Source organism: Hippoglossus hippoglossus, chromosome 22 (assembly GCF_009819705.1).
Source record: "Hippoglossus hippoglossus isolate fHipHip1 chromosome 22, fHipHip1.pri, whole genome shotgun sequence".
NCBI lineage: Eukaryota > Metazoa > Chordata > Actinopteri > Pleuronectiformes > Pleuronectidae > Hippoglossus > Hippoglossus hippoglossus.
This window is the reverse complement of record NC_047172.1, coordinates 9,693,590-9,711,045: the sequence shown is the minus strand read 5'-3', so window position 1 is coordinate 9,711,045 and position 17,456 is coordinate 9,693,590. Positions and strand designations below refer to the sequence as shown.

At 40.4% G+C, this 17,456-nt stretch overlaps 2 protein-coding genes across 3 annotated transcripts; one reads left to right on the top strand and one right to left on the bottom strand.

Annotated features, from left to right (window-relative positions):
* Positions 1 to 35: 35 nt before the first annotated feature.
* LOC117756123 (MAPK/MAK/MRK overlapping kinase-like) lies at positions 36 to 6,560 on the bottom strand. 2 transcript variants are annotated; one of them, XM_034576469.1, is made up of 12 exons: positions 6,272 to 6,560; positions 4,656 to 4,770; positions 4,198 to 4,287; positions 4,050 to 4,120; positions 3,876 to 3,954; positions 3,550 to 3,598; positions 3,275 to 3,453; positions 3,029 to 3,130; positions 2,743 to 2,916; positions 2,442 to 2,598; positions 2,115 to 2,312; positions 36 to 1,865 (listed from the first exon to the last, which is right to left on the bottom strand). In XM_034576469.1, the coding sequence occupies exons 1-12, from the start codon at positions 6,426 to 6,428 to the stop codon at positions 1,788 to 1,790; spliced, it is 1,449 nt and encodes a 482-aa protein (XP_034432360.1). In that variant the 5' UTR covers positions 6,429 to 6,560; the 3' UTR covers positions 36 to 1,787. The 2 variants fall into 2 exon arrangements, with proteins under 2 accessions (XP_034432360.1, XP_034432361.1); XM_034576470.1 differs by lacking the exon at positions 6,272 to 6,560 and adding an exon at positions 5,842 to 5,989.
* A 70-nt stretch (positions 6,561 to 6,630) lies between these two features.
* LOC117756121 (nuclear export mediator factor NEMF-like) lies at positions 6,631 to 16,932 on the top strand. Its single transcript, XM_034576467.1, has 32 exons — positions 6,631 to 6,833; positions 6,969 to 7,037; positions 7,711 to 7,813; positions 8,159 to 8,284; positions 8,376 to 8,524; positions 8,631 to 8,698; positions 9,117 to 9,206; positions 9,328 to 9,401; positions 9,491 to 9,561; positions 9,679 to 9,754; positions 9,877 to 10,017; positions 10,165 to 10,373; positions 10,450 to 10,623; positions 10,720 to 10,783; positions 10,940 to 11,028; positions 11,125 to 11,228; positions 11,327 to 11,389; positions 11,524 to 11,636; positions 12,599 to 12,656; positions 12,764 to 12,822; positions 12,894 to 13,014; positions 13,095 to 13,287; positions 13,389 to 13,431; positions 13,527 to 13,576; positions 14,318 to 14,480; positions 14,813 to 14,890; positions 15,022 to 15,219; positions 15,465 to 15,500; positions 15,588 to 15,694; positions 15,772 to 15,815; positions 15,902 to 15,981; positions 16,618 to 16,932. The coding sequence occupies exons 1-32, from the start codon at positions 6,775 to 6,777 to the stop codon at positions 16,693 to 16,695; spliced, it is 3,150 nt and encodes a 1,049-aa protein (XP_034432358.1). The 5' UTR covers positions 6,631 to 6,774; the 3' UTR covers positions 16,696 to 16,932.
* Positions 16,933 to 17,456: the final 524 nt, after the last annotated feature.

Here is a 17,456-nt window from a genome sequence, read left to right as displayed (position 1 = left end):
TTTCACATTTGACACAAAGACATTCTGACGTAGAAATCATTTTACATTTCCCTCTTTATTAAACATTAAAAAATAATCACAGTTTTCATCAATTTCAGCACGTGTGTGTCCGGAGTAGGTGCAGACACATCAGAGATTAAATTATTAAGAATTTCAGGTTAATAACAACAACATACAAACGATACTAGATTCCTTCTTTTTTTTTTTACTGTGATAATCCATCACAATAAAGTGCAGATTTTGTCACGGTTCATTATTTATGAGCCCACAGCTCCAAAGGGAAATATGACTTTTTAAAGCCACATTGTTTTAAGTGGGGGGGTATGAGGGTATTAGTGAAGCTACATTCTGAACATAGCAATACAAAATAACCTGCAATATTAGAATATACAAATACATTTTTCATGTACATAACTGATCTAAAAAGTAATGTTTTTGTTATTCACTTCCAATTGTGTCTTTTTTGTGGTTTCCATTGTTTTATTTTATTTACAGCTGGGTGACAATGTGCCTTTAAATTACTTCTAATAGTGTGGAATAATTGTGAACCCCTTACTGTGAATGTTTCTGTTGTTTGCTTTTGCACAGGAAGACTTCTGCCCCTCAAATCAGTTTCTCTGGAGGAAATGATTCACTGTTACTGCAAGGAGACTCTCTTCCAATATAAATGGCCTCATATATTACCAATGACACATTTTCAACCCTGCCCTTGGACTTCCTCATGTTTCATTTCCTGACAACTTTGAATCACAGCTTATTGATTAAAGCTGCTGTGTGTAATTTTATTTTTGTGATGCTTCCTTCAAATTCTGAGTATTTTAGGTTTGTCACAGCGAAAGGTGATAAATACTTGGACTTATTTTGTATTTTATTTTTTACACTTGAATCAGATTGTAAAGACTACACATTTCAGTGATTGGTTGATTACAGCCATGATATGCATATCTAATAGTTTGTTTAAAATAACAACTGGGACAAATCCAAAGGGTATGACACCTATTTAAAGTCGCTATTATTTATTTTTTTACAATAAGTTGATCATGTTCCTTGTCAAAATGTTGCACCATTTAAAGGTTCAGTGTGTAGAATTTAGTGACACCTAGTGGTGTAGTTGCATGTTGCAGCTGAATACCCCTCACCTCATCCTCCCCTTCCAAACAAAAGAGAACCTGTGGCAGCCTTCAGTTGTCATAAAAACTCAAAAGGTGTTTAGTTTGTCCAATTTGGGCTACTGTAAAAAACATGGCGGCCTCCGTAGAGAGGACCCGCTCCTGATATAAATATAAAGTATTTAAAAATAAAGGGCCCATTCTAGGGTAAAGAAAACAATTTGTACAATTTAGATGAAACACACTAGTGAAAACATCACTAGGATTATTTTATATTCAATTTCTGCCAATAGATCCCGTTGACCTGAATCTTACACACTGGACCTTTAAGTTCCTTTTACTTATTGTCAAATATCTTATTGCTTCGCTTGTGTAAGAGGCTTAGTTTGAAGTGTCCACAGCTGTAAACATGAATGACCTGACGGGGGTTGAGTGAAACTAAACAAACTCATCCTCAGTCCAACATAATAGTCTAGTACCGTCTGTGTAGAGATTACACTGAATAGTTCGGTGTCGTTATTGGTAAGTTGACGGACTCGTTCTTCGTTGCATATCTTTCTCAAACATCTTTGCGTTGCTTTACACATCTCAACATCAGGGTCGTCCAAACACTGTCCTCCGTTTCCTCAGTACAGTAAGAGGCTCAGAGTTTAAATCTGAAGCTGACGTGTTTTTGGCTCAGTAGCCTCGGTGTTTCCTGTCCAGAGGTGGCATGCAGTAGGTCTTCAAAGCTGCGTGGTGTGACTCATCCCGGGGCTGCAGAGAGAGAGGAAACGCAGGCTCAATGCCAAATCAAGGCCGTTGTTGAAAACATAACAAGGCACTTGTTTGGCTATATAAACTGTGCATCCCTCCTTTTTCCTTTATACAACATCGTGATTTATCTTCTGATATGTCAAACAAACCTGTCAGCAGTGTTTACATTTCCTCTGTGCCCTTGGTTTATGTGAATGATTCATAAAATGAAAAAAGCCTGACGTCTGTGTATAGCGCTCCTGCGTTTACCTTGGTCAACAGTGACTGGCACTTCTTGGACGTGAGGGCTGGCAGTGTGCCTCGGTGAGTGACGGTGAACGCAGGCATGGTGGACGCGGGGAAGGGGATCTGTGGACGCGGTGCGACCATGTTGATCTTGGGCAGCTCTGTGGAGTAATGAGGGATGTTGCGTTTGATTAGGGGGTCTGCTACATACTTCATGTTGTGCTGTGGGAGAGAGAGAGCAGTGGATGGAAGAAGCTGAATTCTCAGTTATTTGGAATCGTGGTTCTTGTACATTTCACTTGAGATGTGTTTAACATAGGGATCAATTTGTCGAGTAGAGTTTGGACTTACACTCATTAAAGGGGTTTGCCGTACGTGTCTTCCCCTCAGCTGTTTGCCAAGTTTGCTCGAGCGACAGACATGGTCCATGAAGCCGTGTGTCCCACTCTCTTCTCCATCTATCGCCCCAGAAACTCCGTGGAGAGACTCGCCATTCTTCTCTGCCAGCCTGGTAGAAAAAAACAAAGTGTATTCAAAAACTTGAATATAAATTATTTAAAATTGAAGTTGTAAGTGTTTCCTATCTGTGTGGACACTCCAAACGGTCACAGATGTTGCAAAATGGTTTTCTTCCTATATTTAAGATCGTTACCGGGCTTCTCTGAAGTATGTGTGCCGCAGGGCTGTTTCTGCGGAGATGCGTTCATTGGGGTCGTATGCGAGCATCTGATAGAGCAGCGACAGAGCCGGGGCCGGGCAGTTAGGGATCAATCGGGAGATACCTGTGCCTTTTTTCGGAGGGAAGTTGAAGTGCATCGCTTTAGACCTGCCAGACAAGAAGAGACCATGAGAATTCTTCTTTTTCAGATTCTATGCATGCTGCTGCAGTCACAAGACAAACTCTTCAAACAACATTTTCCCGAGGAGGAAAAACCTACTTCTTGAACTTTTGGAGAAGATCTTGGTCTGGCGTTCCCAGCACGTCGTGGATCTTGGTAACTTGGTCCAACTCATTTGCTCCAGGGAAGAGTGGATTCAAGCTGAAAACACAGGTTTACAGTACATTAACCTGAGAGCGTTTGTTTGACTTTTGTCTGGTGGTGGACAAGATTAAAAAGACAGTACAGTGAATGCATGCATGTTAAAAAACTTTAAAATGACTGTTCAAATTTTACAAATCATACTTCATGATCTCGAAGAAGACACAGCCAACGCTCCAGATGTCCATCTTCAGGCTGTAGTATCCGTCAGTGAGGAGGCACTCTGGGGCTCTGTACCAGCGCGTGGAGATGTACTCGGTGTGCGGAGGCTTGGAGTACACGCTCCGACAGGAGCCAAAGTCCCCGAGCTTCAGGACGTTATGCTGCAAGTTGAACAAGAATTTTCAAAACTGTGGGTGACTCAAAATTCACACAGTTGGATATTTGTAAGGCAAATTCATGATAATGACGGATCTCACTTTGATGAGAATGTTTTCTGGCTTCACGTCTCGGTGAAAGATCCCACAGCTGTAACAAAGACAAAAGGGAAAGAAAGTAAAGTTATTGGATGGAGAATTTTGTTTTATGATTAAGTGTAACCTCCGACAAAGAGGTTATGTTTACAACCCTGTCTAATGTTTCTTTTTGCTTGTTAGCATTATTACACAAAAACTACTTAACAGATTTCCCCAATAACCCAATAAAAAAAGAGAATAATTCATGGATCTTGATGATTACTGGGCCTTGGCGGAGGTATGCGCTCTACTGAGTCTACTAGTTAAATACGTTTTATCTTTATAATTACCTGTGCATATGTTCAAGTGATTTGCACAACTGGTACATGTAATTCTTTACTGTGTGGTCCGGCAGTGGAGTATGTCTCCCTGCAAAGAATTAAGAATCAACATCAGCCCATAATTCTTCTCAAATCATCACATCTTCAAGCTCTAACTGACCTTTATAATTACACAAGACTTACCTAGTATGAACTCATAGATGTTCATCTCCATCAGCTCACAAATCAGATGCACTGTCCCAGTTTCTTTGTCACTGAAACATTGAATCAGAGTAAAGACCCCATGCTAGCTTGAGGCAGCACAGTCAATTAAAAACACTGCAGCACTCACAAAATCAGTTCATGCAGCTGGATGATATTTGCATGAGGGCTCAGTCTCTTCATCGCCTGGACCTCCCGCAGGTTGTTCGCCTGTTCCAGACTTAACAACAGAGAACAGACCAGATTTACACATCATGTCATGACACAGTTTATAATAACAATATCTGCTTTCTATATCGAGGATTTTATGTGATTAGTTTTGAGGGAAGTGGTCTAAAGCTGTTGAAGAGTGCAGCAGCTTCATTTGACAGCAGCATTATGTCACTACAGTGTGTGGACACATGTCAAGTTCTGACATCCATTGTTACCTCATCACTACAAGGTCAAAGGCAGAGTCGACTGACATCTAATAGGGCCCTTAAGTCAAAGCTGGTGTGAAGCCGCTGACTCAAGTTTCAAGGGTCCAGAGGAAAACTGCTCTGCTGATTGTTTGTGTACAGGACAACAGTGTGTGGTGGAAGATTTTACCTGTTAATCGTCTGCTTCATGGTTTTACATGCGTAGAACTTCCCATCTTTCAGGCTCTGGGTTTTCAGCACCTCTGAAAAAGTGCCCTCCCCGATTTTCTTGATCGTTTTGTAGCCTGCAGAACGAAAACAAAGACAAGGACTCATCAAATGGAACATCTCTGTAATATTGCTATTGAAGATATGTAGAAATTAAATATATCAAATCTGGATAATCTAAAATACAAAACTCAATTAGCCACTGGATATAAAAGACCACGATCATTTTTACAGATGATTAATTGAGATTTCCTGACATTGATTAGTCTTCTAATAATTTTCTCAATTATTTGTTTACACTACAAAATATAGAAATAACTCAATCTGATGTATTCAAATGTTTTGTTTTTCAGTTCAGTTCAAAACCAAATTCAGTTTACAATTATAGACAAGTAAAGAAAAGCAGAAAATAATTTGTAAAGACTTGAGCTGATCTTCTCATATTTAAATTCATACAAAACTCATCGGGACAAAATATTCCACAGGAAGTTTTTAGGGCTGCCAGCAACCAGCAATGATTTTATAATCGATTCATTTACTTGTGAATTGAAAAATTTAATTATTAAGTAAATTAATCGATTTTGTGTAAAAATATTAGAAACTATATTCAGTTTCCTGTTATATATGAAAAAAGAAAAGCAGCAAATCGTCTTACTTTATAAGCTGGAATCAGAAAATGTTTGACTTTGTGTTTACTTGATGTTTACAAATGTTTTTCTGTCGATGGACTCATTGTTTATACATAAATCTGTGCAGCTCTATAATCGATCAATCCTTTGTGTATTGACTAATCGATTCATTGACGAGTATAGAATTTGTGTAAATTCAACCAAAGTTAAATCACATTTATAAACCGATGTCTGGGTCAAACTTGTAAAACCGTCCAAAATCGTTATGGTCACCATTTTCAACAACATCAAGCAATAAACTACGTCAGAAAAAAGGCGTAAATGAAAAAGACGATGGATAGAAAACATGATCATGAAAGATACTAAGGTCAAAAAACACTTATTATCCGCTCTGGGACACGACGAGGCTCATTTGAAGCTCAAACCAGCGAACAAAGCGAATGGACCCTGGTGAGGGAAACACCAACGACCTCCTGTCCAAAGTCTCGTCCCCGCTCCGCCGTTAAACTCTCCACTTACGCCGCATTCCTCTGATTCTCCGCGGTCGCATGTGCAGAGACGATCCACAGCATCTGGACGACGCGTACGGATCTTCGGCTGGGAAAATCAAAGTCTTATTTTGAGCGTCGCGGGAGAGATGTCAGTGAACCGCCTGTTACGGCTGCTAGCTTAGCCTCGCTAGCGTGCCCTGTTAGCTGACCGTCGCCTTGGTAACGGAGCACGCCTTCGCCCTGCGCTCTGACCTGCGGAGGAAACCGGCAACTCTCAGTTTGTCTCTCTTTGAAAACCGAGAAAACGCACAAGAGGATCACATTCGACGACAACAATGCAGCTGGATACGCCCTGAAAACATGCCAGTCGGGCAGATTTAATCGCCAAAGGCCCAGATGTTTGACGCGTTTGGTTTGATTCATCCTGATGTTGTTGTTGTTGTTGTTGTTTTGTTTACCTCTCTTCCAGATGTGGATGATGTGCTCCGGGTTGTTGATCTTCGCCTCCCCATGGTGCCCTCTGTTCCCACAGTCCGTGTGCGCCGCTGGTTTACAACCATTTCGCAGGCTCGCTCTGTGTTTCACGCCGATCAGCCAGCTTGAGTAGCGCATCATGAGTGCACGATGGAGTCTGAGTGACGGGACATGAGCGGATCGACGTGTGGATGGAGCCGCCGGTCCTCTGCTTCTCACTGCACACAACACACACTCTGTGCACTTTATTCCCCCCTGTGTTGTGTTGTGTGTAGGGGGGGGGGGAGAAAAGAAGGCGTGGACCTGCTCCTTTCTGCTCCCCTTCGGCTTCCGTAGGGCTTGTCATTACCGCGCATGCGCATTCACCCCCTGCATGTTTCCCACTTCACTGCTGGTGTTGCTGCACTAGAAATGTGATCGTTTACATTCAGTGTTTCCATTTCTTTCTTTTTTTATTTTGTATTCGTAGCCTCTTCCCAAAGTCGCCATGAAGACACGGTTCACCACCCAGGACATCCGAGCGGTTATCGCCGAGATCAACGCCAAGTAGGTGTTTTGTTTTCCTCCAGCTAGGTGTGCTAACTTCACTTTAGCCTCCTCTGGCTGTGCTAATGCTATCGTGGATGTGTTTTGCTGGTGTTGGATCCATTCATTCGTTCGCTGTGTCCTCTTCCTTCGCAGCTACATGGGCATGCGAGTAAACAACGTGTACGACATCGACAACAAGACGTATCTCATCCGGCTGCAGAAGTGAGCACTGTTTGAGAAGTTGTCTCCAAAAGTTCCCCCAGATTGGCCTTTGATAGGGCATGAACACGTCTTACTCTACCTCTACTACTGATAACAATACTCAAACCTCCAAAACACTGTGCTGCATTCAAAATTGTAAATATAAATAAGGAAATATTATCTGCAGTATTAAGTATTAAAAGTTAAGTATTTGTTTTTGCAGAATTGGTAAATATTGTATTATTTATTGATCACTGATGCATTGCTATCCAAGCTGAACTCATTCTAAGTCTCTAAATCGGAGTCTGCATAGTAACACTGCAGCTGACAAATAAATGTAGTTGAGTAGAAAGTATTGTATAACACTGTACAATGTGTTTTAATGTTCATTTAATAATGATAGATACAATACATGCACAGATGATTTCCAATGCCTGTCCCTAGAACAAACAAAAACAATTACAATTAGACCATAGAATGTTTTTTGTTGACCTCATGCATCAGTAAAATTAGTCATAGTGCACATATATACACATACACACACAAACACTCATATCCATTCAGATGTAAAGAGTAGAATGAAAGAGACGTCCTCAAGTAAAGTGCAAGTACCTATAATTGCTCTTTAATGAATAAACGTAGATATATTCCACAATCAGTCAGTGTGTAACTGTTTGTGATGTTTTTGGTTCAGACCCGACAGCAAAGCTATTATTCTCATTGAATCTGGGACTCGGATTCACTCGACAGACTTCGAATGGCCCAAGAACATGATGCCTTCAGGCTTCGCAATGAAAGTAAGAACTTTGATCTTTGAACTTAGACTAAAGATCTGATTGATGTTTTGTTTATTGATTATTGAGGAGTAAATGTTGTTGTCTAAAGTGTCACTATAAAAAAATAATAGCTAATATCCTTTTAATACCCTTCTATTGAATTATCTTCCAAAATTGTTGTTATTGAACATCACACAGAGACTTTGATATGTTAATTTCATCATATAATACATGTCAGTGTTGAGGCTACTGGTTATTTGTAATCGCTGATTTTTAAAAAGCAAAACTCCCACAGCAGTTTTAAACTCACTCATTTATTGGTTGGTTGTCGTGATGAAGTTAAAGCAACTGCCTTTTTCTCTGTAGTGTCGAAAACACCTGAAGTCACGTCGGCTGACCGAGGTTAAGCAGCTCGGCATCGACAGGATCGTGGACATCCAGTTTGGTTCAGATGAAGCCGCCTACCACCTGATTGTTGAACTATACGACAGGGTCAGAATATTCCCCCTTCAGCCTTTTTCCTTTTCAGATGCTATCGCTTTGTGCACAAGTTGAATGTAGACCTGTCTGTATCCGTTTTCAGGGAAACGTCATACTTACAGACCATGAGTACACCATCCTGAACCTGCTGCGCTTTCGCACCGCCGAGGTAGAAGATGTCAAGATTGCTGTGAGAGAGCGGTACCCTGTGGAGAATGCCAGGCCTCCTGAGCCCCTCATCAGTCTGGAGCGGTAACCGCGTCTTTACACCTGCATGTTGATTTCAGTGAACATTTATCATTACTGTGTCAGTGATATATATATATATATATATATATATATATTCTTTTTTGTATAGACTCACTGAAATTCTCAGCAATGCACCAAATGGGGACCAAGTGAAAAGGGTCCTGAATCCTCTTCTCCGTAAGTAACCAGGCAGCAAATAGTCTGTGTCACATGCATCTGTTTATTTATTTGTTTGTTAGTTAGTTAGCAGGAATACACAGGAACCACTAAACAGATTTTCATCAAGGGAGGGATGGGACCTGGGAAGAAGCCATTACATTTTGGGGTGTATGTGAATTAAGGGGTGGATCCAGGATCATTGCAACATAGTACATTGATTTAATACTATTACCAATACCAGATACACATAGTTACGAGAAAATATATATTACATTGTCATTTTGGTTTTCAGACGTCTTCTTTTTTGTTTTATATTACCACTATAAGAAGTAGATAATCATGTGTAGTATTGTTTGGACTCTGTGATGGAACGTGCTCTACTGAGTGACATCCTACACTGAACTGTGTTTTGTCTCTTTTCCAATCTCCTCTCCAGCTTACGGAGCCACTCTGATAGAACACAGCTTGATAGAAGTGGGACTGTCGGGCTCCGTCAAAGTTGACAGCCAAGTTGACGCTGCCCAAGGTAAAGTGGAGCAGCTGGAGACAAGTTTGCTGTCATGTGGTTTGGTGATAGCTTAAAGTTTGAGATTTTCTTTGATAATGGCTGTAATGTTATGTTGTGTTTTGTGTTTTCTGCTTTTCAGTTGCACCGAAAATCCTGGAGGCCATGCAGGTTGCAGAAACCTACATGGAAAAAACGGCGAACTTTAGCGGCAAAGTAAAGAATCTTTATTTAGAGGAGACAGTGCGTTTGAGGTCCAGTTATACATGTGGTACATTCACAAGTTGCTTTTTGTTTAATTCCAGGGTTACATCATTCAAAAGTGTGACAAGAAACCAAGCTTAACTCCTGGCAAACCCATTGAAGAACTGCTCACGTACGTCCTGTTTAGTGTAATGCACGATTCATAAAATAGATGAATATTATACATGCTTTTTTACTTGGTCATTTATAATATGGTTTATTAATATATGAGGATGTTGTCTGCTCACAGATATGATGAATTCCATCCATTCCTCTTCGCCCAGCATGCAAAGAGCCATTACTTGGAGTTTGACACGTTTGACAAGGTGAAAAGCTGCATCACTGCTCATTCGCTTTATCTCTTACTGCTAATTTTTCTCAATTTCAATATAGATTAAGACTTTTTTGCAAGAATGTGATATCAATCCGGTGTGATCCTCTCGCTCAGGCAGTGGACGAGTTCTTCTCTAAGATGGAGAGCCAGAAGATCGACGTGAAGGCCTTACACCAGGAGAAACAGGCTATGAAGAAGTTGGAAAATGTGAAACGAGACCACGAGCAGAGGCTGGAGGCTTTGCACCAAGTGCAGGTTAGCAACATGCAGCTTTGACCTTTTTCTGCCATAAATCAATGTTGCACATAATGAAACCTGCTCATCCTCATGTCTGCATGTGACTTTGCCTTGTTGAGAAGAATTAGCAGAAAACTTGAAGCGACCTTATCCGATGTGTTGCAGGAGGTGGACAGAGTAAAAGGTGAACTGGTGGAGATGAACCTGCCCATGGTGGAGAGGGCGCTGCAGGTGGTGCGCAGTGCTTTGGCCAATCAGGTGGACTGGACTGAGATCGGCACTATCGTCAAGGAAGCGCAGGATGCTGGAGACCCCGTGGCGTCCGCCATCAAGGAGCTGAAGCTGCAGACCAACCATATCACCATGCTTTTAAAGTGAGACCATCGCTCGTACAGAAACATTCTGCCCACCATTGCGCAATTTGGCTCATGTGTATTTTTTCCCCTTTAGGAATCCATATATTTCTGAGGAAGACCAGGAAGAGGAAGTAAAGAAAGATGTGGTGGAGGAGAAAGGGAAGAGAAACAAGAACAAAGACAAAGGACAGGGCAAGAAGCTGCAGAGGAACAAGCCCATGTTGGTGGACGTGGACCTCGGCCTGTCGGCGTACGCCAATGCCAAACGGTAAATGTACATGGAACATAGAATTAGACGTTATACGATGAGAGCTGCCGTTGTTGTTCTTACAGTTGATGGATTGCGTCTTCGTGCTTTTCTTAGGTACTACGACTTCAAACGCACCGCTGAAAAGAAAGAACAGAAAACCATGGAAGCAGTGGGCAAGGTGAGAAAGCTGTGACATCTATTTATATATTTGTGTCTCAGAACATAGTTTACGCTCTTTGTAACCATAATTCTGAAGATGATCTATTAACACAAGACAGAAGTTGGGATGCTTTTTGCACTTTGATGAAGAATGTGCTGTTGAAAATCGTTCCAGGCCATGAAATCTGCAGAGAAGAAAACGCAGCAAACCCTGAAGGAGGTCCAGACGGTGACCACCATTCAGAAGGCCAGGAAAGTCTACTGGTGAGTCACCCGTCACCACGTGTTAGGCACATATCCAGACTTTGTTTTGAATCAGTGTGTGTTCTAAGTACTGGTGCCCTTTTCCCCTTGTGGCAGGTTTGAGAAGTTCCTCTGGTTCATCAGCTCGGAGAATTACCTCATCATTGCAGGAAGGGACCAGCAGCAAAACGAGATCATCGTCAAACGCTACCTCCGGGCCGGTAATGGAGAAACTCCCACACACAAGCTCTTACACTAAAAAAAGATGAATATTTTTTTTAACTGAGCTGGTTCATCATGTGTGTCTTTACTTTATCAGGTGACGTCTACGTTCACGCTGACCTCCACGGAGCCACTAGCTGCGTCATCAAAAACACTACAGGTACATCTGCACGTGTGGTTTTTCTCTTTTCCTTTCTCTCCACTGTTTAACTTCATTTGTCCTGTTTTGTGATATTGGTTAATTTGACTTTTTAAATAATTTATTACCTGCACATCTCCTTCCTCCCGCTCCAGGTGTTCCCATCCCTCCTCGCACCCTGACAGAGGCCGGCACCATGTCCGTGTGCTACAGCGCTGCCTGGGACGCCAAGATCATCACCAGCGCTTGGTGGGTCCATCATCATCAGGTTAGTCATCAACATTCTTTCTCGTCTTTATACTGGTATTTTGTATGTTACTGAATACTAATTTTCGAGTTCATGGGATTAATCTGCATCTGTCTTCTCTCATCTCTTTGGATTTTTCTCTTTTTTTTTTCTGTTAGTTTCATTTCTCAGACACCAGTCTTTGTAATTTGATAAAACATTGGGAATTATGTTTTTTACATGATGTGGTCATTACTATTATTATTATTAAGTACAATTCATTTTACATAACTTAATCTTTGGTGGTGCACTTTGACATTTCTAGACATGTTATATACGGGGTTTCTGCAGGGTCTTTAAAAGTCTAAAAAAGTCCAAAATTAAATAAAAATGTTTGACCTAATAAGTCTTAAATATGCTCATATATTAAGTACCAAGTCTTAAATGTGTTTAGGTAGGTCTTGATTATGTTAAAGTTCATTTAACGCCACTGCCGCTGTGCTTTAAAAATAGTTTTTTTTTCAAGAGAAATGTTTTGCAGCATGTATAGTTTGTAATATCTTTGTGTGTTTTAGTTCTATCTCAATGATACAGATTTTAGCACGCTGTAATAAAAGTACAAACAAGCTCAATGTGGAACTGATAACTGATTTATCTCTGCACACTTGGCTTCGGGGAAAGACTTTGGATACCTACTGTCTCAGCCTGTAGTTGTAAGATAACATAGCCTTACAAGGTTTATTCTCTACTTGGCTGCCTCACCTAATCTTCAGTTATGCAGAAGTGTAAGATTGATATTCCATCATATCTGTCGCACATGACATAGGTCTTACATTTTATTCATTAGGGTTTTAAAAAGGTCTTTAATAAAAATGCTGACTCACTAAAACATTGCTGATTAATGGTGAAGAACTCAGCAGGTTTAGGTTCAGAGTGTCGTCAAACATGAGGAAATAAAAATAAAGAGTTATGTCAAATATAAATATATATTTTTTATAATTCAGGTGTCTAAGACGGCTCCATCTGGAGAATACCTGACCACTGGAAGTTTCATGATCAGAGGTATCTAACACTATCATTTAAAGCATATGATTTTTATTTGGCATCAGTACAATATATAAGAAGTGTAACTGTTGTGAGAATTTAACATTTGTTATGTTTCTCTCCAGGGAAGAAAAACTTCCTGCCTCCTTCGTACTTGATCATGGGCTTTGGATTCCTCTTCAAGGTAAAAACCTTCCAGAGCTGTAACATTTAAACTCTTTGTCATCCTCTGATACTAATGTTTAATTCTTGCAGGTGGATGAACAGAGCGTGTTTCGGCACAAAGGCGAGAGAAAGGTGAAAACTGTAGAGGAAGATATGGATGACGTCAGGTCCAGAACTGCCGAGCTGTTAGAGGAGGGAGAGGAGCTGATAGGTGGGAGGACACAAGGTGACAGACGTTTGTAACAATGATGTTCAAAAGTGTTGAAACTAAATTTCTGTTGCCTTTCGCAGGTGACGACAGCAGCAACGAAGATCCGGGGGAGGAAAGAGCGGAAGGAGACGGAGAGAACAAGGAGGTGAAAAAGGAGGAGGGAGAAGCAGGCGAAGAGGAGAGTGGGAGGGAAAAGGAGACAGAGGACGGAGACAGTGAAGAATTCAGCTTTCCGGATACGACCATCTCCCTCACTCACTTACAGCCCAGCAGGTAACGTTACCCACGCTTGGAGTGAAAACTCCTTTCTCCACTTTCTACTTAATCATTCTGTAGCTGCCACTTGATTAAATCAAATCCCTCCTTATTTCTAGAAGTGTTCAGAACCCAGGCTTCAAAAAGGAAACAACCACTCGGGTAAATCGTCTTCGTCATTTTAAACAATTCCATCCGAGTCAGATACATTTTTAACAATTGTTTTTACTCGCGTTAATTCATTCATTGCTATTCAGGCGGAGGTGGACTCACAGCTGAAGAAACACATGCCTGCCAAGCAGAGGAGGTGAGTGGATGGATAAATCCGACCTTCTCAACATAAAGAATGTAGAATTAAAAAAGTTGATTGATTTCAACTGACGTAAACATGTCACACATTTGTAGACTGTAAAAAGAAAGTTTTACAAACCAATTACAAGTATGAGACATGTGCTGATGGTTGTTGATATAGTAACAGAATTAACTAATTAATTAAATATGAATGTACTTTAGTGGAAGTTTGTTCTTCTTTCCTTCAAAGTTTCTTGAGTATTTTATTTTTCTTTGATTTGAGTATTAGGGTAAGGTACGGTTTAAATGAAAATCTATAGTGACATTTAAGTAAATAAGTTGGAGATGGTGCCTAAACATATCTCTTCTACAACCCCTCTATCTTTATTAGAGTAGAATGTGTCACAGATAACGTTCAGATGTTGTTCTATGGGTTGCTGGAGGTCTTAGCGTTACATTTGCATGATTTCACAGAGGACATTCATCCTAAATTAGTCATTTATTTCACATCCTGTCTTCATTTAATCTGATCCATTAACATCTATACTGACGCTAACACCTCTGCAGTAATCTCACAAGTGTCACCTTTATATAGACACCAAGATTATTCATATAGACCCTGTGAGATCAGAACTATTAATTTTAGGATTGTCACTTTCGAACAGGGCTCTGGGAAATGGATGAATATGTCTATAATGTTTTTGATTTTTATAAAAGCATTAGTTAAGTTGTCCGGTATTTCTGACTTCACCCATAGAGAAGAGAAGAAGAAACCGAAACAGGAGGGTTGTGACGCCGAGGAAAAGACCGACATTTCACCCGGTGGATCGGCAGCCGACCAGGGGCCCAAAGGTGTGGTAGGCCCCTCAGTGGGCCCCGCAGGAGGCCCCTCACAGCAGCCGCTGAAGAGAGGTCAGAAGGTGAGGAAGAGAGAAGTCTGGAAGTCGGTGAAATTTGGCTTGAAATCATTAAATGTTTAAAAAATATATAACATCACGAGTTTAAAAATCCAAATTTATGAGAAAATACAACTCTACCCAAAACAAAACCTACACTGAATTCAGTAAAAACTTTTCCATGATCAGCAATGGAAAGAGAACTGTCGTCAATGTGTATATGATGGTTCAACAAAATCTGAATTATTCGGTAAAACTGTATTTTGATGAGGATTTTTATTATTTGATGGATGAATCTTGAACCTCAACTGATTCTTCTTTTTTTGGCTGTTCGTGTGTGTGTGTTCCTCCTTTAGAACAAACTGAAGAAGATAAAAGAAAAGTACAAAGACCAGGATGAAGAGGACAGGGAGCTGATGATGCAGCTGCTCGGGGTGAGGATGAAAAACACATGGTTGTTACTGTACCTGCTGTACACTGACATTGCCATGACAACATCTGCTGTATTTTCAGTGTTGTTGCAGTTTTCAGAGTTTCACAATAAATAACATTGTGTCTCCTTTAGTCCGCCGGTTCCACCAAGGAGGAGAAGGATAAAGGGAAGAAAGGAAAGAAGGGGAAAGGTAAAGACGAACCCATCAGGAGACCCCCGCCTCAGAAACAACCTCAGAAACCTCGTAACACGGAAACGGCAGCAAACAAACCAGAGCAGGTGGAAGGAGAGGAGGGCGGGGACGGAGGTCCTGCCGAACAGGAAGACAAGGTAGATGACCACTCTGCCTGCTGGCAAAATCTGATGGTTACAGTCACCTGCCAAGAGAAACCTTTTTAAAATGTGCCTCCGTCCTAGTTTGGCTTTCATACAGAATGGGATGTGGATTTGAATGATGTGTAAATTGTCGCTGGTCTTTGCACTTGCTGAGTTGGACTTGTCCCAATTCATCTGCCATGATGTGCTGTTTGTGTATTTGAATGCATTTTACATATCTATGCTGTCTTTTCTTTCAGGAGGACGAGGCAGACCAGGACAACCCTGGAGCTGAGGTGGGTTCTTAATGTAAAACTCTAACTGTAGATAAGTCTTTCAACATCCTCGGTTACTTTCAAATCCTTTATTTCTGTGTTGCGCAGGAAGCAGAGAATCTGCTCACCTCTCTGTCAGGGCAGCCTCATTCTGAGGACGTGCTGCTGTTTGCTGTGCCCGTCTGTGCTCCGTACACTGCCCTCTCCAACTACAAGTATGTGCTATTAAATCTTTGAGCAGGTAAAAGTGTGACGAGCGCAAGGAATAATGAGTCATTTGTTTTTTACACAGACACAAGGTTAAACTGACACCAGGTTCTCAGAAGAAAGGAAAAGGTAACAAGCAATGATCTATTCTCGTACTTCTTTAGAGTGAACTAGTGCTTTTAGAAATAACAGTGGTGTTGTTTTGTTCCTACCAGCTGCACGTACGGCTGTTCTGAGCTTCATGAAAGCCAAAGAGGCCTCAACAAGAGAAAAGGACCTGTTCCGCAGCGTCAAGGTAAAAGCATTGACTGTACTTTAGTGATCGGTTTAAAATTAACTCCAGATTTTCATCTAATTAAATCATTTGTAAGGTTGAACACATGGATCATTACATCAAGTTGATTTAAAGCAATTACAAAGAAAATCTTCATTCTTGATAATCAAATAAGTCATTTATTAAGAATAAACATTCAGTATCTGGATGAGCTTTTGTTTTTATATTATTATAACTTATAGATTTTGACAGTTGATCAGACAAAATGAGCTTGTTTAAATCGTCACCTTGAGCTCTGAAGCTGCGTTTGAGTGATTCTTCAGCATTTTATGGACTAAATGTATTAATGATAATGCTGTAATCAATAGTCATCAATGAGGAAAGGAAAAACAAGGAAAAGGAGCATTTGTTTGGAAAAAGTATTTCATTTTAAAATAAGGAAGAAAATCAAGACAATCTTGTTTTGGAAAAAATACAAAGATACAAAAAATGCATCTATGCATTGCGGCACACTTGTCAGCCATTGTGAGTCTTTTTATTTTTTTCTGCAGTGCCTTGCTTTGTCTTTTTTGTATCAAGTCATTAGTTTCAGTATTAATCATATAGTAGTTTTATCTTTCTTACAATTCAAACTCTTCTTATCATTCTGTGCTGCAGGACTGTGACCTCTTCAGAAACATGCCTGGGAAAGTTAAAGTGTCTGCTCCAAACCTGTTGGCTGCTAAGAAGAAATAAAGAGACAGGTCAACAGACGTGATGAACTTGAAGTATTTCATCGACACAGAACTTCACACTTTGACCCATTTCAGTTAAACTCTGCCAAAGTCATCGTCGTGAGGTTCTGCTGGTTAAAATCTGCGGTGACCTTGTTTCAACATGAATAATTTTATTTTTTAAATTGATTGTATTTGTTGCCCATCAATGTTTGAAATGAAAACCTGTAAATTAACAAAGATGAGTAACAGAAACCAAGCATTTGTATGTGTTTATTTCTTTGAATACAAAGTTAACACTCTTCATTGAATCCTACAATTAAAAAAAACACACAAAAGGGAACATTGTGCAAACTGGGCGAATACACAGCCCGACTGACAAGAGGCATTTCAGTGCATTGTGGCCAAACATCCACTGTACTTTCGGTATATTAATTTATTGATTTTAATAAGATTCAACGCTACAGGAGCCACTTGATTGAAAGGCTTTTAAAAGCCATTTTCAGACCACAGAACCAACACACTTCCTCACAATTATATAAATAACTGTATATACAAATAAAAACTAAAAGTTAACACCCAGAGTAGATGAGCTCGTGTAGCACAAAGCAGTAGTTTTAGGTCTGTAAGAACTCCACACTGTGACAGACATTAGTTATAGGAATCATTTCAGAAACAGACCTTTTTAAAAATAAAACTCAAAGCAACTGGTTCGGCCTTTGCACCACAGAAAGTAGTGTTTAGACGATGGAGACTTTTTAAGTTGGCTTCAGAGAAAGACCA